At 40.8% G+C, this 25,553-nt stretch overlaps 1 protein-coding gene across 1 annotated transcript in view; it reads right to left on the reverse strand.

Annotated features, from left to right (window-relative positions):
- The window catches only part of LOC104256763 (mucin-5B), a 45,205-nt gene that overhangs the window by 12,266 nt on the left and 7,386 nt on the right, over positions 1–25,553 (reverse strand). The window contains exons 6-30 of the mRNA XM_059825711.1: positions 25,279–25,504; positions 24,352–24,477; positions 23,486–23,603; positions 22,083–22,221; positions 21,375–21,476; positions 20,276–20,345; positions 19,892–20,029; positions 19,015–19,179; positions 18,057–18,151; positions 16,432–16,558; positions 12,464–12,716; positions 11,376–11,428; positions 10,933–11,033; positions 10,481–10,632; positions 8,516–8,654; positions 7,653–7,763; positions 6,714–6,893; positions 6,083–6,319; positions 5,021–5,177; positions 4,703–4,831; positions 4,171–4,255; positions 3,927–3,964; positions 2,711–2,866; positions 1,397–1,489; positions 461–702 (exon numbers count right to left, since the gene is read on the reverse strand). Of these exons, the coding sequence (XP_059681694.1) occupies positions 461–702; positions 1,397–1,489; positions 2,711–2,866; positions 3,927–3,964; positions 4,171–4,255; positions 4,703–4,831; positions 5,021–5,177; positions 6,083–6,319; positions 6,714–6,893; positions 7,653–7,763; positions 8,516–8,654; positions 10,481–10,632; positions 10,933–11,033; positions 11,376–11,428; positions 12,464–12,716; positions 16,432–16,558; positions 18,057–18,151; positions 19,015–19,179; positions 19,892–20,029; positions 20,276–20,345; positions 21,375–21,476; positions 22,083–22,221; positions 23,486–23,603; positions 24,352–24,477; positions 25,279–25,504 (3,432 nt within the window). The remainder of the gene's footprint in view (positions 1–460; positions 703–1,396; positions 1,490–2,710; positions 2,867–3,926; positions 3,965–4,170; positions 4,256–4,702; positions 4,832–5,020; positions 5,178–6,082; positions 6,320–6,713; positions 6,894–7,652; positions 7,764–8,515; positions 8,655–10,480; positions 10,633–10,932; positions 11,034–11,375; positions 11,429–12,463; positions 12,717–16,431; positions 16,559–18,056; positions 18,152–19,014; positions 19,180–19,891; positions 20,030–20,275; positions 20,346–21,374; positions 21,477–22,082; positions 22,222–23,485; positions 23,604–24,351; positions 24,478–25,278; positions 25,505–25,553) is intronic.

The raw sequence follows: 25,553 nt of genomic DNA on the forward strand, positions 1-25,553 counted from the left end.
TAAAATCACACACAGCAACTAGACTGCATTCAGTTAATTGCCTAGCATGGCATTATTTGCTATCTACTCCTTCTCAGGAAACCAGGCAATATGAAACATATAGCAATCAACAGAGCCTTGATATCTACTTCTGCTCCACAACATTTTGTATAGGACTCAATATTAAGGTCCTGACAACTTCTGATGATGGGGCACTGCCAGATGTGGTTTCCTAGCCTTTGTTCAGCTTAGGTAGCTCTGCCCATGTACAATCATTTAGATGTTTCAGGTGAACAGAATGATCTTCAACTTACTCCCTCAATTATTTGGGGGCTTCTGGTATACTTCTAAATCATATAATTCAGCCACACCTACAGTCCAGCTGTAGTGGTGGTTACCAGCATCAGAGGAGAACACCAAATCTTGGCTGCAGGCAATGCTGTAGCTGAAGAAACATATCTTCTTCTTTCAAGTCTCTCACCTTTCTGGGAGGAATGAGCCCAAGACAATCGCTCACAGGAGTCCCCGTGGAAGCAGGAACTTGCCTTGTTGCACTGGGAGCAGATGTTGGTGGACAGGCTTCAGAGTCTGGATCGCAGATCTTGAGGGCCTCAGTATGACCAATTTTACACTCTGCCCAAATTAATTCAATCTGACATGACGCATTGCAAATGGAGTAAGCGCAATGACCTGATATATTCACTGGCAGAGAAACATTTTCTCCTGCAAGGCCAAAATCCGACCGTTAGCACTGGACTGTGCATGAAACTCAAGGCCTATGCACCACAGATCGGCCACGTGCTCAGCCCTGCATTTAACGAGATGGGTCTGCCTGTACCCGATGGCCATGTTCAGGTGTGACTGGCTGTCCGCAACTCCTTGAAGTCAGTGACTGAACTGGAGCTCAATTCATCCAAATGGCAAAGGCAAAGGGAGGGCCACAGGCAGCTAATCTGAAATTCTGCTCTTACATACATTAGCAGGAATTGAAAATGAATACAAGAGGAGAGAATACTGAATACACCACTGAGTGCATCTGGTCTTCACAAAGACCAGGGGATAGGTGGTTCAGGAGCTACTAAGAGATGAAGAATAGTCTTCCCTCCTCTGTTTTTGGAATATGGCTGTGGATTACAAGCCCATGTTCAGTGGTATGGGATTCAGGGTTTGTGCTGGAGTCCACTGAAGTTAGTATCTGGGATAAGCTTCCTTACACCAGGGGTATCCAAACTAGGACAAAGCTATAGGATATGGGAGAGTTGTAGTTCTGAAGGTGTTAGTTACAGTTCAAAGATGTAACAACTTGTGGTAATGTGTAACTGCAGCAGGCTGAATGAGCACTTGCTGAACCACCTTTATCTAAGAGTACATCTTCCCACACCAATGGTGCAGAAAAAAAATTTGCTTGGTTTCTCACCCATTTTTATCAATTGTCCATTGTCATTGCAGAAGCAGGGACTGGCTACCATTGACGATGGAGGTGCAGATGTTACAGATTGCATATGTGTTTCTGCAGAAAATGAAATCAATTAATATTCAAATCCTCTGCTATTCTACTTTCAAGCCCTATGGCATCTATTACATTCTCTACAAATACAAAAAGAGGAAAAAATAATCATTTTTATAAGCCCACCACATTCTGTACATGTACACACTAAACCCATACTCTCTGTATTTATATACACTCTCTATTACACTGTATGCTACTAGAATAATATGCAGACACTCCCCCTTGTAGTTAGTTTTTTTCTATATAGAATACAATAACCTGCCCTGCCACTGTCGTTTATATAGCCAAATTTAATTTCTTTGAACTTTCTAATTCTGCAGGACTTCACCTGACTTTGGAGAGGCGATTTCCAGTGGCACTCCATTTTTCCTTTTAATGCCTTGTTGCAAAGAATCTGTTGGTTTAAATACAGACAGATCATTTAGACATTTTACTATGCCATCTACGCTTTGCTTTCAATAGTTCTTCCTTTCCTAGCTATTACTCCACTATACTACTTATTCCACTTGTTAACACATTTAGTAAATACCAAACACACGGGCTCACCGTCAAGTCTTTAGCTCTTCCACTCACTTGAGTAGAGAAGCTAACTTTTAATTTTCCTCGTCGCTTTTGTATAATTTGCTACCAGGACAATACACATCTTTTTAGCCACTTATTTTTCTTTGCTATAACCATGTGGCAAAATTCCACCTTCTCTTTATTTCTTTTTACTTCCTATTTTCTGTTCATTCACATCCCCTTCACCCTGCAACTTCTCTTTTGGGAAGGGAGTAAACTGCCAAGCAGCTTTATTTTCTTGCTCCAGTGACCCATTTGCAACTGACTTGTTCCAATGCAGAAAACAGTACAGTAAGAACCATAGTGTGATATAGGTGATGAGAAGGAGAAAAACAAGGTTTAGAAGTTCGAAATATTGAGACTAACAACACCAGAGTGTCAACTGTGGTATGCCCAAGGTTATTGTAAAAGCTGTACTGAAAAATGGCCAAATCTCTATTCTCTCTTCACCCCATTGACAGTAAGAATCTATAAAAATTACACTTTTGGTCCCCACCATGAGACCCACAAGCTCTGACCCCTCATTCCTGAACCTTCAACTGCCTTAAATTCTCTGCTTATCCTAGACATGCAGTAGGAGTCTTTTTCCAAGATGAAGGAATCTTATTACCATTATAGATTTTCATAAAATCACCATCAAATCTCCTATAAATCTAATACCTTGTGCTGGTGTGGGTGGTGTTCTGCAAGGGATGAGTGTTTTAATGATCTCTCCTTTAGGGCCGCAGACAGCATCACCGCACTCGGTCCCATATACTTGGCTGTATACAGTTTCATTTAAAGTGTAGGTCTTTCCGTTGTAGCAGCAAAGGCAATCTGAGGCACCAAAAGAGCAAATGCCATGGTAACAGGGCATACTTATAATATAAATACAAATGAAAAGAAAACCAAACTCTGGATTTACCCTTCTGTAGCTCATATCATCAAACATGAACTACCTGGCTGAAAAACTTTCTCAGTTTCTACTTGAGAAGTTGCACTGGGAGTCTACCTCATTTATTTAAAGTGGGTGGGATTTTTGTTGTTGCTGATGTTTCTTGGATTCAGCTTCCACCGAAGAATTACTGGCTGGTGAAAGCATCAAAACTGGCACTGTCCTCACCCAGCATGGAGCACAGGTGCATTCCCTCTTGGCAGGGAACGTGACTGGGATTACTGCCTTGCTGAGTGATAAAACACTGGCTCAGAAGGGTGTTGCACAGCCATTTCCACCCACTAACGAGGAATATGCAGTGATAAAAAATTTCATTTAAATATATGAGAAGCCCTCCAGGTTTTGGAGAATGTACATTCAGGAACTCAAGGGAATATATCTATTACTGTAACAAAATCAGCAAAACTGAAGATGTGTCTTCTACTGGGTCACCCTGCATTTTGGGATGTGGTTTCTCCCAGATACGGGAATGAACTGATACCATACCTTAAGCAATGCGTCCTCTAGGCACACCAACATGCCTCTCATAAGCTAGCTGTCTAGGCTTATTATGAAATTAGTGGACAAGAAATAGCACCTCTACAAGATTTGCCCTGTTCTAAAAGTGCTCATTAAAACAAGAACCATGAATGGCCTGCTTCAGACTCCTTTCTGTCTGTCTTCACTGACCACCAAGTGTAAATGTGGAGAAGTGGCATTTACCTGCATGAGATTTATCCCACATTTCACGCCTCTTTCCTTCCACCCTATGATTATCCTTTAGACAGTTCATCAGGTCAAAGGCTGCGTTTTGCTTATCAAAGTGTATCTGTACTGCTGTGCATCCACCTGTTGAACTAGCTAGCTGGAGTCCTATCGCCAATATGCCTGAGGTAATAAGTGATGTTGGTTTTTTTCAGTCCTATCATCACTCAATGAATGGTGAGGGTGGTGAAAAGTTACCTTTGGAGTCTTCAGTACATAGTTTCTCTTCAGGATCGCTGACGATAAAGAGAAAAGAAGACTTGTTTTATTGACTTGAATCAGTACGTGGAATAACAATGTCTGTGATGGTATCTACTTTTACACAAAAGCCTGCTCCTGGAGGATTTAATGATAATTGCTGCTGCCCATGAACATAAACCAAACATTGCCTAGCTTGTCCTTTCCAGTCCTGTTCTACCTCTCTCACCATCAACTGACCTACCATGAAGTGCAGTTGGGGAGGGAGACGCACTCCCTGCTCTCCTCATCAAAATATGGCTTGTCAGGACTACACTCCGGGTAACAGCCTGGAAAGTTAAAGTAAACAAAGCATTCTTATCCTGCTTTACATAGAACCAGGGAAAACACATAAATACCTCTATATCAGGTATAGATTTGATCCCAAAATGAATGTGATCCCAGTGTGAAGGTTCTTTACACTACCAATTATTTTTCCACATCTTCTATCCTCTTTTTCCCTCTCTCACAAAAGTTTTAATTAACTCTGTCAGCAGATAATTATACTTTGCAAATTTAGACTGAATGACCTTTTAACTCTCCCCAGATTTAAAGGCAATAGGCAAATTATGCTAGGAATGGCACCATCACACAGGGAATTAGCCCAGGTGAGGCATGGTCAATTAGTTTCTGGGGCAAATCAGACAGCCTTTCAGCAGCCTTGATGCTTAAGACATTTAGAACCATAATAATAGCTTCAACTGCCATAAACTGCATCAAAGTCAAGAAAGAATTACCTTCTAAACTGTACAGCAAGTTCCCACATTTCCCTTGTGGGTTCCTGCAGGTCTTTAGACAAGGGGCTCCACAGGGTTTATAGAACCACTCATGTTTGTCAGGTGGATTGTAATAATCACAGAACACAGCTGGAACAGAAGAACAAAAAACCTCCAAGTCTCAGACACTGGGCAGGGGTTATTTTCTAAATCTTGTAAACAAGAGCTTGTTAAGTCACGCATGCACAGCAATGTCAGAATTCTGCTCTTCTTTATCTCCCATGTGCCTGAGTGCACTGAGCACTGCTTTTCTTTGTGCGTTTCCAGTGCAATACTTACGGCAAATGGCAGGCGTTCTCCAGTCGATACAGACACCAGCTCTGCTACAGCTTCTTGAATAAGCAGCAACTGAGGTACAAAAGCACTCGCAGTCTCCCACACTGTCACAGCCACAGAAGTCAGAAATACAAGATTCATAATATGGTATTGGGTTCACCTATCAAAATACCAACAGATCTGTTACCACAGAGGTACCTGCTGCACTGTGTCTTAATGAGAAAAGAGCTCTGAATTTCTGTCATCCACTGGCAGTTTCCTTGGCAAAATCAGGCTGAGTCTGTGACAGACTAGGATGGTCATGAAGGAGCTATATTTTACAACAGGTAGTTTTCTATTTTCACCTGCCTGGTAGAATTTGAGACTACATCTTCCCATTCTCATGTGTGTAATACTGGCATTTACGCTCAAAATGTCTATCCAGTGTAATTTCTGTAGGACTCAACTACCTTGCTTTGGGTTAGCACAACTATATAGTGTGTGCACTCTCTGAGAGATAGTGATTGAGTATGAAAGGAAATCCCATTTCCACTGAACTTCACATCTCTTGTGTTTTAACCTGTGCCAACATGGGCTAACCAAGGAAATTAAGCCAAGTTTGCTTTTAAAATGGCTTATTAAAGTGCACTGAAGCTTTGTAAAGACATTCTCATTAAGAATTAGTAGCCTTGTTTCCATTTAGATTAATTCAATTTGTGTCTAAAATAAACCAAATAATTAATCTCTTTAGGCAATTTGAATAAACTTTCCCAAGGATTCCCATACAAACAGTCCTACACTAACTTATCTCTAGATTTTACAAACTGATACCTAACTCTTTACTTCTGGTGGCCAACTATTATCCTCTTTGTCTTCAGTTGCTCAAAACAGGCAGTGCTGTTCCCTCAATACTGTGCAACAGGATTCAACTGGCATAGCTGTAAAGTGAGGTTTTGAGAGAGGTAGCCCTCGTACTTGAGGATGCCGTGTAATAGCATTTAGTAGTAAAAATTTGTGCACAAACGTGCTGCATAATAGCAACACATACCTAGTGTGAAACTACTGAGGATGAGAGAACAGGATTACCTTACTGTGACAGGCTTCAAAGATGTTACTCTTAATGATGCTGCAGTGCTTCTGTCCCAGGACAGACTTGAAAGGCTGATCAGCACACAGGTCCGTCATGTTTATATTTGAGCAGGTGCTTGTTATTTTCCAGCTGTTTCCAAACTCCTGGATGCTCATCTCCACAGACTGCCCTCTGGTTGTGAAGTCATTCCTTGAGCGGCCATCAAAGTCCCCACAAAGGCCACAGACTTTTCCCTGGGTAATTTGCGAAGGCACAGTAAATGGTTTGGTTATTTTGAGTGCAACCCACTGTTTGACAGAAATAAACTATAGAACAGGCCAAGGCAAAATAGCTGCAAATTTCTAAACAGCATCAAAATATGGCTTAGAAAAAGCTGGACTTCAAGTGACAAGACCACTCTGTTAGCCATCTAATACTGCAAAGTGTCTGGCTTTACTTCTAGCTCCAAGTATTCTGGAGCATTTCATACTGACTGAACGATGACATAAAACATAAGACATGGCTTGCTTGCTTCTTCTTGTCCACTGAACTGAACTTTTTTCCAAGCCCCACTTTTCAAACTGGGGCTCCAGTTCTGGATGCATAACTTTGAGTTTGAAATCATAACTCAGTCTATCCCATACCCACCTGGAAAGATGGTGCCACATGAACAACAACAGTAGTCTTCTGGTCCCACATGAAGTTCATCCCTTGATTTGTTTCAATCACAATATAACCTCCTCTGAGATCCACTTTGTAATTCTTCTCAGCTCCTGGATCAGTGGCTATCTCCTGAATTCTTCCTTCCAAGAGCCTGATTTCACTACTCTGCAAGGAACAGATACATTGCATGGAAGGAAATCGAATAGAAAACTTAGTGTAACAGCATTGGTATTCTGCCTCTTGTCCTTCATCTTGTTTTTCTGCAGTCTTTACACTATGTCTTGGTCTATTGCCAGACATGCGAGCTACAGACAAGACCCACTGAGTTCAATGGGAAACATTTGCCCTTGCATGACAAGTCTTACCTCACAGCCACAGAAATCATCCTCATTCTAGATGAAATCTGTTCTGCTGGCACAGCAGCTTGTGAGTGCACGGGCAATTGGTCATGCTAGAACACCCCTCGTCATGCTGCTTTGTTTCACCATCCCCTCACCCCCCACTGTGGAGAAATCTCTTTGTGTACACTTCGGGGAAATGCTAAGCCTGAGCTGGAGGGAAGAAACTCTTCCCTCTGTAGTTATATCTGCCCTGTGCTCAAACCATGGTACAGAAACAGGGTCCTCTAAAAACTTCACCATCACACCTACACCACTAATGTCACAGATGCAAATACACACACATGCACGTACATGCATGGAGTGCTGTTGACTCCCTGCATCTATGCCCTCACCTGCAGAAGTGTCCAGCCCTGTTAACTCCAAATACCCAAACCTTTCCCAGCTTGCCTGCCTCTGCTTTCTGGCTGTTTGACTTCCATAAGTACTCTCTAGCAGCAACTGAGTTGGACTATAAGGGGATACTACACTAACTGCTACAAAATCAAGACTACAGCTCCTCAGTTATAACCAATTCTAGACAAACCTCAAAAATCAATGTGATCTTCAGGGAGCAAATGGAAAGTGACTTCCCACAGGCGTTGTTCTGAATCACAATTCGGAAGGTGCCAGCATCCATGTTATTGGGGCAAAAATCCTTAGAAAAATAGATAAGGTTGTATTAGATCTTTTCAGGCAACAAGACCAGTCATAAACATTTTCAGGAGCTCTAAATGAACGACACTGCAATCTGACTTCTGCTATTTTGTCACTTTTTTGTTCACCAAAACTCTGGGCATTTTAGAACAATCTGGGAGCAGCTGACCTGGTGGCAGGTCCATACTTGACCAGGCATTTCAAAGAGAAAAGCTAAGGAGAAAACTGAGCTTTTCATAGCACCAGTCCTGCACAGACAAAAAGGTAAAAATATTTTTCCTTAAAATTAACAAAACCATCTGTAATTTGGGGATGACAAAATGTCTCACTGACTACTGTCTCATTACATGAAGTATTATACACGAGGCTCACACATTAACCTCTCCGTGCTTCTGTCACAACAAAAATAGTGTTGGTCTTGGATGGCTGGGAGAAACACTTAGCTTTTCAACACCACACCAATTCCTCTCCCTTGCAGATGCTGGAGTTACAGCAGGAAATGGCTGTCCAGCCCAGCAGTTAATCGTTTGGGATCACACAGTGCCCTCTTGTGTCACTTCTGAGGGTTAATTGCTTTCCTTTTATATGGAAAATCTCACTGTATCTGCTCTAGGTACAAGAGGAGGGGAGTAGGCTCTGCTCGTCAGTGTTGACTGTTTTGCATGGGGTAGCCCTTTAATTACTCAAACTGAACCCTACAGTGTAAGTTCTGAGAAAAGCATATGGATAGGAAAGTGAAAAAAAAATTGATACCTGAGCTAGGATATAGTCACAGTCTCCCAGGAAATCAAATTTCTCCCCATCAAAGCTCATGTAATGCCCATTTCCATACACAGTGCAGGTTCCCTTGCAGGGATTGTCTGTGCAGTTCCACTGCCTTTTGTTACAGGTGCTGGGAGGCGAAATGCAAAGAATCACAATCTTTGTATGAAGCGTGGTTTTTCCTTAACCCCAAACAGGGGCAGAGTAATTCAAAGGTTTGTCTTTTGCAGTACTTCAGAGAAAGCAATCATCTCTCACTCTTCCAGGCTTACCCTCTCAACTGTTCTGAGACCACGCCGTGAGATGGCTTACTAATCAGAAAGTTCATGTTTACTACCAAGACACATTTGAACTTTGTCTATTTTTATTCTATTTTTTCCTTCAAATAGCTTTTAAAATCATTAAGTCCTGGCAGCAGACAGTGGGGATTTAGGAGGTAAATTCAAGGTGAAGAACTGAATATTTCAACCATTTCTGAATATTAATCTGTGAGGTACCATGTGGTCAGTTCTGTTCCAGACTACAGTGGTGTGAACCAATATTATCCCTGTCTTCCCTTGTGTATTGGGTCTGGCTGAGATGGAGTTTATCTTCCCCACAGCAGCCCTCATAGTTTTGTGCTGTGTATTGGTAGCTAGAAAGGTGTTGATAACACACCGGTGTTTTGGCTGCTGCTGAGCAGTGCTTGCACAGCGTCAAGGCTGTCTCTCCAACATTAACCCCTCACTGGTAGGCTTGGGGTGGGCAAGATCTTGGGAGGGGACATAGCCGGGACAGCTGACCCAAACTGCTCAAAGGGATATTCCATACCATATGAAGTCTGCTCAGCAATAAAAGCTAAGAGAAAGGACCGGGGGGGGGTGTGTATGTGTGTGGGGGGGGTGCATTCATTATTACAACGTTTGTTTGCTGGATATTGCCTGCTGATGGGAAGTAGAGAATAAATCTTTTGTTTTCCTTTGCTTCCATGTGTGGCCTTTATTTTTGCTTTATTAAAGTGCCTTTATTTTGACCCACAAGTTTTTTCCATCTTATTTTCTCCACCCCGCCCTATCCTGCTGAGAAGGCAAGTGATAGAGTGGCTTGGTGGTACCTGGCATCCAGCCAAGGTCAACCCGCCACATCTTAACAATCTTTACCTCCAGTTCAGGGGGACCACAGAGAGAAAATTTTAGTTGTTATACCCTTGATGCAGAGACTGCAATTTTTTTCCCATGTGTGCCCTGTTCTCATAAGAAAACAAAGCCCTCACTGCAATAAAACCTCTTAATGGCCTCTGTGATATCAACAACTGCTTATCAGGGTTCGGCTTCACATGTTAAACTTGATTGCTTGTACCAGTGGTGATCAGACCAAAGTGTTTCTGGCTCTTATTTTCTGTGCATCCTCTTGGCAGGACTATACAGTCTCATCCTCACAAACAAAGGGTAAGGATTCAAAGCATTTTACCCACCATGATCAGTAATAACTGTGAAGTCTATGGCAGAGTTATACCAGCAATTGGAGCAACCAGAGCATTCATTTATCTTATTTGAGAATTACGCACCCAGAAGCACTGCAAGTCACTGAAAGATCATTGCAATTCCTCCCTCCTCTAAATTCAGTCCCTTTCTGGGGTTCAGCTGTGCCCAACAGGCACAGACTCAATTCCCCCTTGTAGAATGACCAACCACAGACTAACCTGGATGAGGCTGGTACTTTTAAAGCTGGGGTGGAAGCAGTTTGCAGAAAAAGATGGAAATCGATTGACAGATCTTGGTACTTGTTCTCCCCAAGTGCAGGCTTGTGCAGCATGTTGCTGAGAGGAAATGTTTCCCCTTTTTATTTTTACTAGAAGCCTGATGGCTCTAATGATGAAGAGGAAGGTTCCAAAACACATCCTGCCCCATGGGTGCACTACACACTGACAATTTTAACAGCCTTTGTTATAAAACAAGGCTTCCTGGCATAACATACCATGTGTTGCAGTCCACTTTGATGCTTTCCCCAGGTTTATAGAAGTGTCCTCCATGGACACATGGGCATTGATCTTTGTGAATACATCCTCCACTGCCATCCAATACCAGCCCATCGGGACACATGCAGCCAGAAACACATTCTGTGACATACTGTGTATATAAAGATACAATACAAGGCAACTCGTTAATGCACAGAAAGTACAGGGAATCAGCAGAGGTGCTAGCTCTGGATGCCAAACTTTTGGATTTTTTATAAAATCCTGGAAACTGTAAGTTAGTGACAATCAAACTACAAGTATCACAGCTACGTGGGTAGCTATAGCTGCTGTGTTATCAGTAAAGTAGTTGGTCTATGAACAGCGTAACATGTTACCGTCAGCATTTGTTAAGGACAATCATACATGCACAGTCATGTTGTCCCATGCTCCTGCTAGGAGGTGAGGTCCTTACACAGTGCATGTCCTGCGTCTTACAACTTTTCTGACACTCTGATCCAATCGCGCCGGGACCTGCAGAACTGCAGTTGAAGTAATACATAGGAGCTGGACAGTCTATAGGAGGAAGAAAACATTTTAGGAAAGCAATAAGGATGCCATCAGCAACTGTAAAACAGAGCGGAGCATTTCAGAGGGCAGCATGTGTCTCTCATTTACAGTTTCTATTAGCTTTTGCTTCTGCCCACCAACAGTGCAGGGAGAAGGAGGCAGATAACTTCTAAGCTTTACGAAATATCTTCATCTTTTAAAGAATTCAGCAAATCTAGTGACATTTTTACAAAGAAAACTATTACCAATAACCAGCACATTTCTGGGAGAAGGCAAAAATGTGCAGAATACTAAAACATTACAGAAAGTAAGAGATAACCGTAACGCCATTATTTAACAAAATCTCACCTTTTACCAGGACAGTTTCTCCAATGCAGTCTAATCTTCCTTGAATGCATTTGCTAAAGAGATTCCATAAAATGAAACACATCAGCTCTTTGCACGTTCCTCTCTCGCAAGAGAGAAAGGAACTGCAAAGCTTCACTAGTCACACAACTAACAAATTCCTATCAAAATGAGTATTTGGTATAGCTATCAGGTTCACAGACATGAATTACCATCCCCAGAAGGAAGATTAAGACACCCAGCTCTTAAATACTCTTCCTGCATCTGCCACTGGTTTACTGTGTGTTTTCCCTAAATCAAGTTTTTCCTAAGCATCTATTTTCCATTCTGTGAGATGAGACTAATACTTTCTTAAATAAGAGACCTTTTAAATTACTAAATGAATCTGTGTTTGCAAAACAGCCTAGAATCCCCAGAAAAAAATATGGGAATTGGAAGAGAGAGAGAGAGAATATGTAGACATCTAAAGATACAAATAAATTGTTTGAATAAAACAGCCTTCCCCTGGTATTTATATGCATTGCTGCCCTGAACTGGTTGAAAATGAGAAAATGACAGCTGTTTTTCACTGCAGATGCAAATTAATTATGTTATTTTTAGTATTTTCCCAAAAATTTCTCTCTCTCTTTTTAAAAAACTTGGTTTAAAAACTGAGATCTTGGTGGTTTTTTCCTGGACCATTTTTATTTTTTAAATAGTCTACAGGATGGTGCATTGGAGGGTCGTTTTTACTTTGCTTTTTCATTTCAAAGCCAGAAACTTCCCCAAGCCTCCAGTCTTCTAGAAAACTTGCTCCCACTGTATACTGATATTTTTTACATGACAATGAACTTTGCATAGAGACAGATTGCAAACTTTACTCTACTTAACATGTTTTCAGGTTCTTGTTTGCTAGCAGGAATATAGGATCTTAACCTTTGCTGTGGCTACACTTCCTGGCAGGGCAATATTTGCTTTGGTACAGTCTGGGAGAAATTGGTCATTATTCCTTACGGTAAAATGACATCATTCAGGGATTAGAGCAGGGACTTCCCCAGTGAGCCCTGACGTCCCCCAAGGTATGCAGCCTTTGCATCATCGGAGCAGCTTACCACATCAGTTTGTCCTCTTGGAAGGAGTTGCCAGGCTGAACAATCTTGCCTTTGTAGTAGCAGGGACAGTCATCTGGAGTTACACATTCCTCCTCGTCATTGAGGTAGGTCCCTTCAGGGCAACCACAGCCCTCCATAGGAGCCATCTGAACTTTACACAGCGGATCAGGTTCATCCAGCGAGCGGCAAGACTGGTTACAGTACTTCACGCTATAGTTATAAACCATAGTCTCAGGACACTCCTCAGAGGGATCTTTGCAAGAGAAATAAAATGGATGTATGGCCTTCTCTGTGCAGTCATCACTCACGCTGCTACTACAGCTTTCTGCACGTTTGTAGCCATAAATGTGCTTTTTTCAGACTAGAAGACCTTATGCCCCAGTGGTCTGGGGAAAGACTGCTCACATAGCCTAAACTGCGTGACCCTGAATACTGAAACACTCAGCAGGGTGTATCTTGAATGAACAAGGGAATCAGTAGAATTTTGTAATTTGTACTATTTATATTTCTATCTTATGCCAAGAACTGCAACCAATAACTTCTGACTTGTCCTTGTAGTTAAAAATTAATTTTTTGTCCTTTACTAATGATTTCTTTCACTGGGAATAATTTAAGAAATGAGCATATTCTGTAAGGGGTAAATTTTGACATTAAATGGGCAGTGCCAAGGAACTCTGATAATCATTTGATGCTACCAAAGAAAGTGTGTTTGAATTCTCATAGATGTCTTGAGGAAAACTCTTGTTGTCGTCCTCTGGGGAAATGAAAAGCAACAGTTTCTAAGACCTCTGGGTGGATGAAATGGTTAAATACCAAAATCTAAAGAGCTCAGCTGACCCTCTAAGACAGTGAAAAGCTGGTTAATTTTCACAGGCTACCAAGAAACACCACCTTCAAAACTCTGCCATAAAATCTGCACTAGTGATCCATAGGGATGACATCAAATTTTGTCAGTTAACATCACCTGCATTAAGACTGTGGTTTTCAAGAAAGCCTGGCATCCAGATTCCTCTGAAATGGCCAACGGTATCCTGGCCTGTATCAGAAACACTGTGGCCAGCAGGACTAGGGGAGCGATTGTCCCCCTGTACTCGGCGCTGGTGAGGCCACACCTCGAATGCTGTGTTCAGTTTTGGGCCCCTCACTACAAGAAGGACATTGAGGTGCTGGAGCGTGTCCAGAGAAGGGCGACGAAGCTGGTGAGGGGTCTGGAGCACAAGTCTGATGAGGAGCGGCTGAGGGAACTGGGGTTGTTCAGTCTGGAGAAGAGGAGGCTGAGGGGAGACCTCATCGCTCTCTGCAACTACCTGAAAGGGGGTTGTGGTGAGGTGGGTGTTGGTCTCTTCTCCCAAATGACAAGTGATAGGACAGGAGGAAATGGCCTCAAGTTGCACCAGGGGAGGTTTAGGCTGGATATTAGGAAAAACTTCTTCACTGAAAGGGTTGTCAGACACTGGAACAGGCTGCCCAGGGAGGTGGTGGAGTCCCCATCCCTGGAGGTATTTAAAAGACGTGTGGATGAGGCGCTTAGGGACATGGTTTAGTGGTGGACTTAGCAGGGTTAGGTTTACGGTTGGACTTGATGATCTTAAAGGTCTTTTCCAACCTAAATGATTCTATGATTCTAAATTCAACCAGAACTGGGGATCTAGTCATCTCGGACCCCTTTCTAACTCACATCCGCAGATTTAACCTCACAGCTATTTTTCAGATACACACAGATATCCTAGAAAGTACAGGGGAGTGGTTCATGGGCAATTGTGCTAATCAACTTCGCAGCAATGTTATCACCATATTGGCAATAGTTTCCATGCTTAAACAAAGCTCTGTATGGTTTTCCAGTCCATGACCATAGTACACTTTCTTAGATTAGTTAGCGTGCTAGGTTTGTGTACATGATCAAAACCACCACCTCTGTCAACAAAAACCAGTTGGTTTCCTGGACTTAGCTGGAGCAGACATGATATCCCATGTATAAATCGGGCAGGCCATATTCTCCTACTTTATAGGCATGCTATGAAGATACAGCAACTGGTATTTGTAAATCAAAATAGGCCAAATAAGAAAGATATTAATAAAGATGTTGAACATGAGTTTACATCAGTTTTACCTGAATAGGTGTCTCAATTGTTAGCTATTAATGCAATAAAATAATGTGTTTACTTTCTCCCTTTAATTTTTCATAGAGGAAAAAGATCAATTTTGGTAAAGTGAGATCTGGTAAGAAAAAGGTAGTTTGATTTTAGTACTCATGGTCATGGATTTGTAATCTTAGATTACATACATCACAATTGGAGGTGTGAGTGAGAGAACATGAGCATACCAAAGATAGCTTCAAGCTAGCTTGCACAAGAAGCACTTGAAAAACAGTGCCATGACTTAGCAGAGGCTACTAACCCCAATGGTCTTCTGGGTAACCAGTAACTCAACTAATGGTTCATACTTCCACTAAAGATTGTGTCACATACACGCACTGCCAACAGTTAGCTAGTAGGGTTTACTTATTTCATACACTTCACTGACTGCAATGCAGACATCCCCTTAGGATATATCCTGCCTTGGATGCTGCCTACAGCCCAGCACAGCTGGACACAGCTGCAGGAGCTCGAAGAGCCTTTCCAAGCCCTGCAATGGGACAGACCACTGAGAGTGACTGTTCTGGCCCATTTATTCTTTCACTCATGAATAGCTCAACCTTCAATCTTATCACAGGCATGTTCCCGAAAGATTATTTCTTCTTAAATAAGGCCTAAAATGATCGTGCTGATTAAGCCATTAGCATTTTTCTCCCAAGGTTACTGCACTGTTTCAGTCAATATTACCTACTGTGCCATGAGTCCACAGATTTCAGCCTAACCCATGCTGCAAACCAGTCTCGTTTTGGCATAAAAAATGTCAGTAATTCTATGTTGACAACAAAGCTTTCAATAAACAGGGACTGTGTCTAGTACATAAATCTGCATGATTCTAGGATAATTTGCTGTGGACTACACTGTGTTCCCTTTGAATTATTTCAGTGCAGATTTGTTAAATTGTTCTTACTGCAATCTCAAATACCTTTGACAAAGCACTATACTGGTTACATTGTTTGTCTTTATTAAATATCCCAGCTAGCCTCTAAGTCAGGCAATTAAATAGATCATAGCTGCATCAAAGCTGCATAAAAATAACCGTTGTTCTGTTTCCTATTCAGATGTGTTATTAGTCAAGAAACCCATACATCTATTTTCATGTTCAACTAGGCAAATCTCACTTGAACTATCTGATCGTCAATGGGAAAATGGAAATGTTGAAGTACAATTCAGAATCTGGGACTTGTGAGTTTTATTCTCAGCTCTGATACCATCTTATAATAAATTCTGGCAGTGCCAAAGAAAAATATATACATATGTGGACTCTAAACCCAGGATTTAGTGACAATGTGTATGTCCAAGAAACTTTTATTCATTTGTTAGATAGTCCTGAGCTGCAAATGCCTTTAAATACTTTCTCAGATTCTCATCACATCTCATCCCATTCTCTGATATTGGCAATATATATTTATTAAAAACCATTACTATTTTACTGTAACATGGAAAAATGCAGTTAATGAGACTGACACCATTTGTATGGGCCATGTCTGAGACGAGGGCTGAGACGAACTGCAGAAAAGGTATCAGAATTAAAATACATGTGTTCAAAACTAATTGCAACTCCTTGTTGTGATTTGATTAATACACCTTATACTCTTCCTTCTCTGAGTACTGAATTCAGCTAATATTTTACACAAGGAATGTGCATCATAAGAGCAATAAGTGGACATGAACTGATTTTGGCAGGCAGAAGCTTTTTATAGAATATATGCTTGTTCTATTTTTCAAATACCCACTAACTTGATGACTAAGCGCAAAAGATACTGACTGCTACGGAGTGGGCTCTCCTGAAGCTGTTCCCCCATATCCCTACCCAAGGTATTTTAGGATGCATACCACAGATGCCCTGCCTCCAGTCCTTCAAGGACACGCCTGCTGCAGCACAGTCTCTGGAGTAAGTAGAGAGCACACTACACAGTGCGACTTCACTCTTCTCAGCATTACAGGTGTCATACATACATTTCTAGGGAACAGAAAAGAACATGGGTATTATTATGCCCAGCTCACAGAAGAAACAGGGAAACATATAGCAATTCAAAAAGTAGTCAACCAATATAGTTTTGAAACAGTATTATTACCAGTGAAACTTAATTTGTAATATCTGTAAGAGAAAATGTATGCTAATGAAATACTATGCAAACCTGAGAAATTAGAGTCATGTAACTGCAATGACGTTACATCTAACACTCATGAACAGATGAATAATAAGAATGATAAGGGCACCTATGGTTCATTAAAGCACTAAGAAATGTCTATACCAGCCTCCCATGAGGATGTACAATCTAGGACATGTCAAAATATGTCATCTGAAAATATACAGAACTGAAAATGTTGCACAGCGGTGACTGGCATCTAGTGTGTAGATAAGATACACCCAATTAAATGACATAACAGAAGATGGTTTAATAGGGAATCATATGCAATGACATCTAAAGAACTAGTTAGGTAAGTATAAAGGGAATTTAAAGCTCAAGTTCTTTTAATTGGGTGGGTGGACAGAAGAACCTAGATACAGCCAGTCACTCAAGAGCAGTAGGGTCATACTGCATAGATGGTGACTTACCCTGCCATTACTGATGTCACGGAAAATGCTTCCGTGAATCATGGTTTAAAATCTGGTGAGATCACCAGGAGTAACAGACTTATTCATAAGAAACTGGTTATTACTTTTCCTTAATTGAAAAATTGCAAATTCCTATTTTACTTATAGTTAACATGAATTCTCAAGCAGACATATTTTCTGAGGGAAACCTGGGAGACGTAAAGCACAAACCATATTTTTAAAGACACCTGAAGATGTATTAAATTTTAGGCAAAATTTCAGGCTCAGGTATTTTCTCAGTCAGTTGTATCACGCACACCCCCTACATGAATTTTCTGCGTTTTTGCAGAAACTTTTCTACTATTCACATAAATCCAGCAACTCTCTAGCTCAGCTAACTTCCTCAACAGCATTATAGAGCCGTACACCAAGAGTACTTATGGGCAGCTTCTTGCATTTTAAATAAGAGGAGACTAACATGATTCCACAGTAATAAATGGGATATAAACGATGTAAATACAGTATATATTCTCCCCCTAGATGTGAATTTTAAATCAAGTCAGAGGGAATCCATGGGCCTGAAAAAACTCTCAGTTCAATTCCACACAGAAACACTGATTTGGCTTTTCAAAGAGTGAACAGTTTTCAAGAACAACAAACCCATTTTTTCTTATTTTGCTTCTGGATCATGCAGCAGAACTGTCAGTGACGGCAGTCACTTAATATTCTCAGGGCTGCAGCCAAAAAGGCCCATCGTATCTTGCATAAACTCTCATTTTGTTATTTTTCTCATCAGCATCAGTGAATTTCTTTGCAAACAGGCATTACTGTAACGTACTTCACTCTCTCAGGCCAGACTACCTTCATGGCAGATCAGTCTCTGGACTAGTTAAACCACCTGTTTAGACCAGTGTCTTACCTTTATGTACACAGAAGGGTCTACGACAGAATGGCAGGCAGCAAACACACTGCTTGTATTAGACAGAAGAGCACACCAATGCTGGGCAAATTTTTCTGAAGTGGGAAAAAAAATCATTGTCCATAGTCACTTAAACCACATTACTATCTGAATCGATATTCTTATCAGGTATCACACAGAACTAGAATGTCCTGAAGTGTTCAGATAATGACGGAAGGAAATACAGGCCATTAACATATCAAGGTGATAAGCATAGTTGGATGAGTGACCAGTCATCTCCCTAGAAGAAAGGTTTCACCTTCCAAGTACTAACATTATTACTGTGGCTGGATTTGCAGAACATCTGCAAAAACTCCCCATTTTCATTGTTTTCCATCAAATTTTCCTGATTTTTTACAGTCAGATAATTCATTATAGGCAAGCAATAACATGAAGCATGTAATTATCAGTGAGCTGTGTGGCTGTGAGCTGCAGCTTTAATTACATGTGGCAATACCTAGAAGAGTACCATCTGAATGCTAGATATAGCTAAACCCAGTCAAAGGGAGAAACCAGACAGGGCACCTAGTAGAGTACAATGCTTGCTGAATTCAGTACTGTTGATAACTTACTCCTTTTGACTTCAGCACAGCTGTAACAACCTAGATTGGATGAAGATCTTGCCCAAATATTGACAACCAAGTATGCTCTGCCTTAAACCTAAATTGTTCTCATTTATGCTGTGTGTGCTTTTCAAGTCTTTAGTGAAGAAGGTGTCGGCTCTTTCTCCAGCAGTGCAGTCTTTTTGTTTTAAAAGCAAAGCTGTTCACTGTAAAGACCTGCAAAACCCAATGTGTCCTCTCTAGTAGCAGCCTCAAAGGCAGTGGGTTTTGATGTTTATGAGATTTCTAAAGACTTTCATTATCCATAATGTGAAAATTATTTAGCACTGATAATCCAGGGATGAAAAGCCTGTTACCTTTATCCACACTGTTTGAACAAGGATCTTCAAAGCTGTCCTCAACATCAAAACAGCTGGCTCTAGTTTTCCATGAGTTACCAAAAGCAGAAGCTGAATCTTCCACAGCTCCAGTGACTGTTCTGAAGTCGTCAGTCTGGATGTTATTGAAATTGCCACAAAGACCTTGTGTGGGTGGCAAAAAAAAAAAAAAAAGGCAAAAGAAAAGAAGAAATCGCTACATGAGTGGAAAAAGGAATGGCTTCTAGATGAACACTCTTAGCTTTACAACAGACCTCTCCTGAGAGAAGCCCATTTTCCTTCAGAGACTTCCTGATGTTCCCACAAATCAGACAGGACCCTGTCTTTAGAGTATAATTATTATTTTTCTGCATTACAATAGCACTTAGTGATAGCACAGAGATTGGAAGCTACTTAAGTGTGCTTCAGTAAACACTGGCAGACAGAGAAGTGCCTTACCCAAAGGCTTATAAGCAAAGGAAATCGTAAAAGCAAAAACAAAACAGGTAAGAGAGACAGGACGTAATCCCATTACACAGATAGAAAACAGACGGACAAAAAACTTAAATGATACAAACAGGAGATTGGTGGCAAAACCAAGAACACAGTCTGTGTCTTGCAAGTCTCTGATGAAGGCCTGCTTTTACAGATAGAGTCTAAAAGACCTGCACACACTAAACATCACAGGGATTACCTAATTTTCTTCAGCAAATTGAAGGGTTTAGCCAATGCTTTGTTTCAGGAAGGCTATAGATTTAACCAGGGGTTCTAACATACCAAAGTCAATATAAAATCAAATAATTTGTTCACTTAAAGTGATAGGTAAGCAGCTATTACTCAGTTTAAGAGCAAACTGAAAGAGCATGATGTGTCCTACCAGATGTGCGATTCTGATAAGAATGATCGACTGTTATGGAGAGCTGCATTACAGGTTTCATTTGCACTCGAATCCGTACTCCACTTGAGCTCAAGATTTTGATGAAAAATGTAGAGGGTCTGAAGATGGTGATGCCATCTAAAGAGGAAAAAAAGAAGAAAAATGAAAAGATGTATGCACCTGCAAATCTTCATGAAGCTGAGTAAACAGGAACTTCCGTTTACCAGTGCATCCAGTGTAACACAGGAATTCCCAGGGAGTCCCAGACCTAGTATCCACCTAAGTCAAATGAGCAGGATCATGTTCTTTTCAGAGAAGGGAGCAGGAATCCCGCTGTAAATAGATGTAGGCTAGTCTGGGGAAGACGTGAAGAAGGACATTTACCTTTGCTTACTGGCAGCTTCACAATGAAATTGTTCATGTAGATATTTCCACAGGAACATATTTTTATAGTCTGCATAGAAAAGGAAAAAGAAAAAGCCCACAGTAGTAAATGCATATGACATGAACATATGCAACAGCATATGTTCAACAGCACAACAGCAACCTGACAAGCTTCATTAAGCATTAAGAAGTAGCGTCTTCAAAACATCATCACCTCTGGGGTCAATGTGACTCAGCGTCCGGATGCCATACAGTTAAGTAGAGCAAATCTCTAGGCCGTAACAAAAAATGAAATATCATCTCCATAAGCAACAGCTTTGATTGAGTACTCTCACATACCTAAGAGGTTAGTTATCTTTTTGAGAACTGCGTGTGAGGTGTTACTTGTAGGTTTGGATCCATCTCACCGGAAATGTAACATGCCCAAAACAAGAGCTATCTGACTCAAACTCTCTCAGTAGTCAATGGAGGGAGACAGGCCCCTCCAGAAGAACACCTCACACCCTAGGTGGGCTGACTTGTCCTTTGGAGATCCCCATCTTCCTTTATTGACTATAGAAGGAGGTTAGGATGTTGGATCTCCTAACAAGGTTAGGACTGCACCGGTTAAATACCAGGTGGACAGAATGAATCTGTATAACTTTAGGAGTGCATAAATACCAGCCCTAACTCTGTTTCCACTGAATTCAGTTTGAATCATGGCATAATCTTCAGTAGGAGAAACCTTTGGCCTTTATTTGGAAAAATCTGCTACTTCACTTATTGCATTAAGAAAAACCTCAGGACTCAGAACTGTTGTAAAAAAGAAACAAGTGAAAAAGTTTGAAGTCATGAAAAGAGAGGGAAAGCCGACAAGGATAATTTTCAGCCATCCACCTCTAAAGAAAATGGAAAAGTCAGAATCCAAAAGAACTGGAAAGGAAATAACTCTTGTAGAACAAAACCAATAAAGACATGCACCGCATCATCTGCTGGTATTAATCTTGCAGTCTCAGGACTGCAACAGACCAAAATGAGTTCACAGTGTTAGATAAATCCTATCTTTGAACCTAAATAAAAGTGACATATTATGTGTCACTAATTAAAGCAAGTTACTTACAGTTCTTCCTAGTGTGACTAATACATTCTTTAAGCAAGTCATTGTCTTTGATGTCCCACACTGGATGATCTCTCCAATCACCACAAATGTGTCATCAGTATTCTGAATAGACATGAGAAAAGGGATGTGCAGACATTGTTAGCATGTTACAGGAAGGGAGCTAGAAGAGCAAAAAGGTGCCTCTGAAAGGCTAAAATGGAATAATGAAAGAACTGGGGCATTTAATCTCTAACTGCAAACTGCTTTATTTCATTGCCAAAATCAATAACGTTCACTGCTGTTCCTCCGCACTCTGTTTCCTTGCTAGCAACTTGTGTGGATCGTGTATTTGCAGTTGGTCATGTGGAATTCAATTTTTTTGCAGGAATTCTTGCTCATCCACTTCCTTTTGACAGTCATACATGAAGAAAGCTTCAGGAGAAATACTTAAATCTACACTAATACATCCAATAAGAAAATTAATTCATTAAAAAAAAAAAAAGATGTAAAACTATGTTGAAGCTGCAAAACTTTCATGCTAAGCATCAAGCAATTGACTTGCAATCCATTGCAAATGGGAAAATTTATGGGGTTTAAGACTGAGCATGTGTTGAAGTGCTTTGCTGGATTGGTGCCATTTAATTAAATTAAGTCGTATAAAGCTCCAGCACAGCTTAATGCCTCATGCTACTCACGAGATTTAGGAGTGAAATGGGAGATTGTTCATACCTTAGCTAAGACGTAATGGCAGTTGCCATGAAAATTGAATCTCTTATTATCGAATGTTGTTATATGGAATCCTCCATCTATATTGCAACTTCCAGAACAGGGCAGAGAGATACAGCTCCAGTGGCCTCCTTTGCAAGTACTGTACAAAACACAAAAAGGAGCAGTTAGAATAAACATAGCTTTAAAGGAGCAAAGGTGAGATAACATCTGTATCTGAATCTGCACAGATGGCACCTTCTTTGTCTTTTTAGCTTGTTATTCAGCTGCTTAGTAAATCCCTGTGGGAGGAAGGCTTTATATTAGGCCCTTAGATTAAAAAGGTTGAATGCCTCTCAGTGAGAGAGTTAACTGCACTGGGCTTCGAACTAGCTCCTTCAGAAAGACACCTAGCTGGTCAAGCAAGAAATGTTTTTCAGGGCCTAAATTGTTTACCCGACTTTTTAAAGAAAGAAGGAACCTCTTCAAGCAGGATCTTGCAACATTTTATGCTACTGATGCAACTGTTCAGCAAGTTGCTGATGCAACATTTCAGCAACTGTTTGTGGAGGACCTGAGATAATGAGCAGTTACAATTCTTAGAGCTGTGCACACAAGAGGAGAACAGCCCAACCATGTTAGCTCAGGCTTTGTGAGGAATAAGTGAGGATGTGGCTAGATGGGAACCACCCAGAGCCCGTCAAGTTCAGTTCCTCAAAATTGCTGGTTTTGAGGAGTATTTCCTCAAAATGCAGGAAATATTTGATCCAAAGGGGTTTGCAGAACATCTGGCCTACCCCACTATGCACCACAGCATATTTTATTCCTCCCTATAGTAAAGTTAGGCCTATGGTCAAGAAACAATGTTGTATCACAGGAGCTCAAATAACACATTCTGTTCATTCACTAGATGGATATCAGAGTAAGAAACAAAACTGTTTTGTGAATAATATACTTGAGGTCTTATCACCTTTCACTAGTGCAGAGTGGAGATGGATTCAAGCTACAGGGTTTTTTCTAAATCAGACATTCTCAAGGATCAGGACTTTTGAGATCCAGGCCTTGAAACAGTCATTTGTAGATCTAGAGCTGGTTGGAAATGTAACTCATTAATATGGTATGACTCCTTGCCTCACTTTAGTGGTCAATGCCTCTGAACTAACCAGCAAAGAGTCTCATTTTTCTGCATTCTGAAATCTTGAGCTCAGGTTTTGCTAGCAGTTCCAAGTGAGGGTGGTAACTATGTGAAGTTGAGGACTACCTCTAAGTTTTCCTGTACTGTTGAAATTCAGACCCAGGTTTTGCATTATTATTTAAGACAAATGTTAGGAAGAGAACAAAAAAGGAGAAAAGAACAGAATGCAACTCATCAATGCTCTGAAATAAATGCCTCTGCCTTGTTAGCGCAATCACATTCACAACAGTACCAGTTTTGGCAGGGAGTGGAGTAAGTCCCTCCAGATGAGTAGACTTTTCCTTGAAACATACAGGGGCAGCTGTCTCTGGGTATGCATTTTTTGCCACCAAGGTCATCAAGGATAGTTCCTGTTCAGATACATTGGTTAGTTGATATTCCTTTGGTGAGTCTGGGAAACACCATGAAGGAAGATTAGAGTAAGGAAAGAACTCTGGAGTATTCAGCATTTCTGTAAATGAATGGGATATGTTTTAAGAAAAACACCACACCAGGCCCTTTCAAGTGTTAATGGATAGGAAACATTTCTTACTAGAGCTCACATGAAAGCAGTGCAAAACCCAAAGAATATCTCTGCATGTTACTGGAATTTGTCACTGTGAGCAGGATTATCAAGTGCCAGATGGCAAGGATGTGAGCCAGTTTCCATCCTTTCCTAAGAGCGAATCTAACAGAAACCAGATCCTCATCTTAGCCTTTACTTCATGTGCAAGCTTATACATGCATATATGCATTTATATTACATGTGACTTAAGCTACAGCAAGAACTAGCGTCATAACACGGAGGTACCTCATCAGGTACATTCACCTGCATTCTTACTGTCTAGAGAACACCTTTCCTATTTCCACACCTGTACCATTGTTTTCTGTTTAGTCCTTAGAAATCTTTCCCTCCCCTCCTCCAGTGTCAGGATCTTGAATCTTTAGAGATCTGGTTCTTCCAGGAAGAAAGTTGTCAAATTATGCTAAAAGAAACAGTTTATTCATTGGTTTTAGTGTAAAATATTAAAAGAAAAAAAATGCCACTAACTGAAAGGGAACAACTTCCCTCTTTGTCCCTTGATACATGTGACCAGTTGAAAAAGTGAACTGCCTTACCAGGAGGACAGAAACAGCCATCTGTACATGGGGCTTTACAAATCTTGCTCCTTTCTGGGTCGGCGCACGTGTCAGCACAGGAGTTTCCACATTCCATGTACTCCATGTTGTTTGGGCATTCCTGATCTGCAAGACCAAATGAAGACGGGGTATGTTAATGATGTATTTATAAGATCTCTCAAATCTTTGTATCACTGCCTGACTCCTCCTTCCTCCTTTTCCCCATATCTTGTTTGCAAAACTTTCTATCCAGATGTGTCATGTTTGTTTAACCTCTAAAGGAATTTTTATGGTCACTTTTACTTCATCTTTGGAGAAAACAGTACTGCTGGGAAATATGAGTTATTTCACATTATTTTACTAGCTCAAGGTTGGCTGAAGTCATGATACAAGCAAAGGACACCAGAATAATTTATGGAGTCATGATAGTTTATTTTTGCCTGAAGCATCAGTTGTTCTGGCATTAATTTTCTATCCCAATCCACACCAGCAGTTTGGGAGAACTATCTGTAGCCTTCCCCCTGGAGTTACAGTGATTTCTTGCTCAGTAGCTGCGACTACTGAGTATGAAAGCACAGGATAAGCTAAGGACAAACACATTAGACTTCTCAATGACTTCTTCTGACTAGATGTTAACATTTAAAACAAGGCTATCTATGAGTTAACTGTGCATGGTAAAATTCAGAAAAGAACTGGAGAAAACTTAACCATAAGAAGGAGAGGGACAATATTAAGATATAGTTCTAATTTAAGGGGCAAAATCAAGTTAAATTTGTAGAAGCTTTTCCATTGACAATGTTCCTGTCAAAGTATTTCTACAGATTGATTCACAGTAGTTGACAGAGCTCCTAGCTTTGCTCTGCTGGGATCAGAATACATGCATATATGTCTAACCTGAAAGAAATCTCCAGAGCAGTAGTTACTTACAGCAAAGTTCTTTGGTTCTCCATTCCCCAGGGTCTCCCTTCCTGAGGACACAGTCTCGAGAGTACTGGTTTAAAGTGCTGCATATGCAGCTGGAAACCAAATCAGAGTGTGAAGAATTAACTGCACAGTGGCACATATCCTCAGTGCAGGTCTCTACGTAGTCATCAAATGCAACCACTTTGGGGCAGTTTCCAAAACGGGACATAAGCTTCTTGCATCTTTTTTTCTGTAGAAAAGAAAAGAAGTAGAAGAAAAGCAATACTTGATGTTTTACC

This window comes from Gavia stellata, chromosome 17, assembly GCF_030936135.1.
Source record: "Gavia stellata isolate bGavSte3 chromosome 17, bGavSte3.hap2, whole genome shotgun sequence".
NCBI classification, from domain to species: Eukaryota; Metazoa; Chordata; class Aves; order Gaviiformes; family Gaviidae; genus Gavia; species Gavia stellata.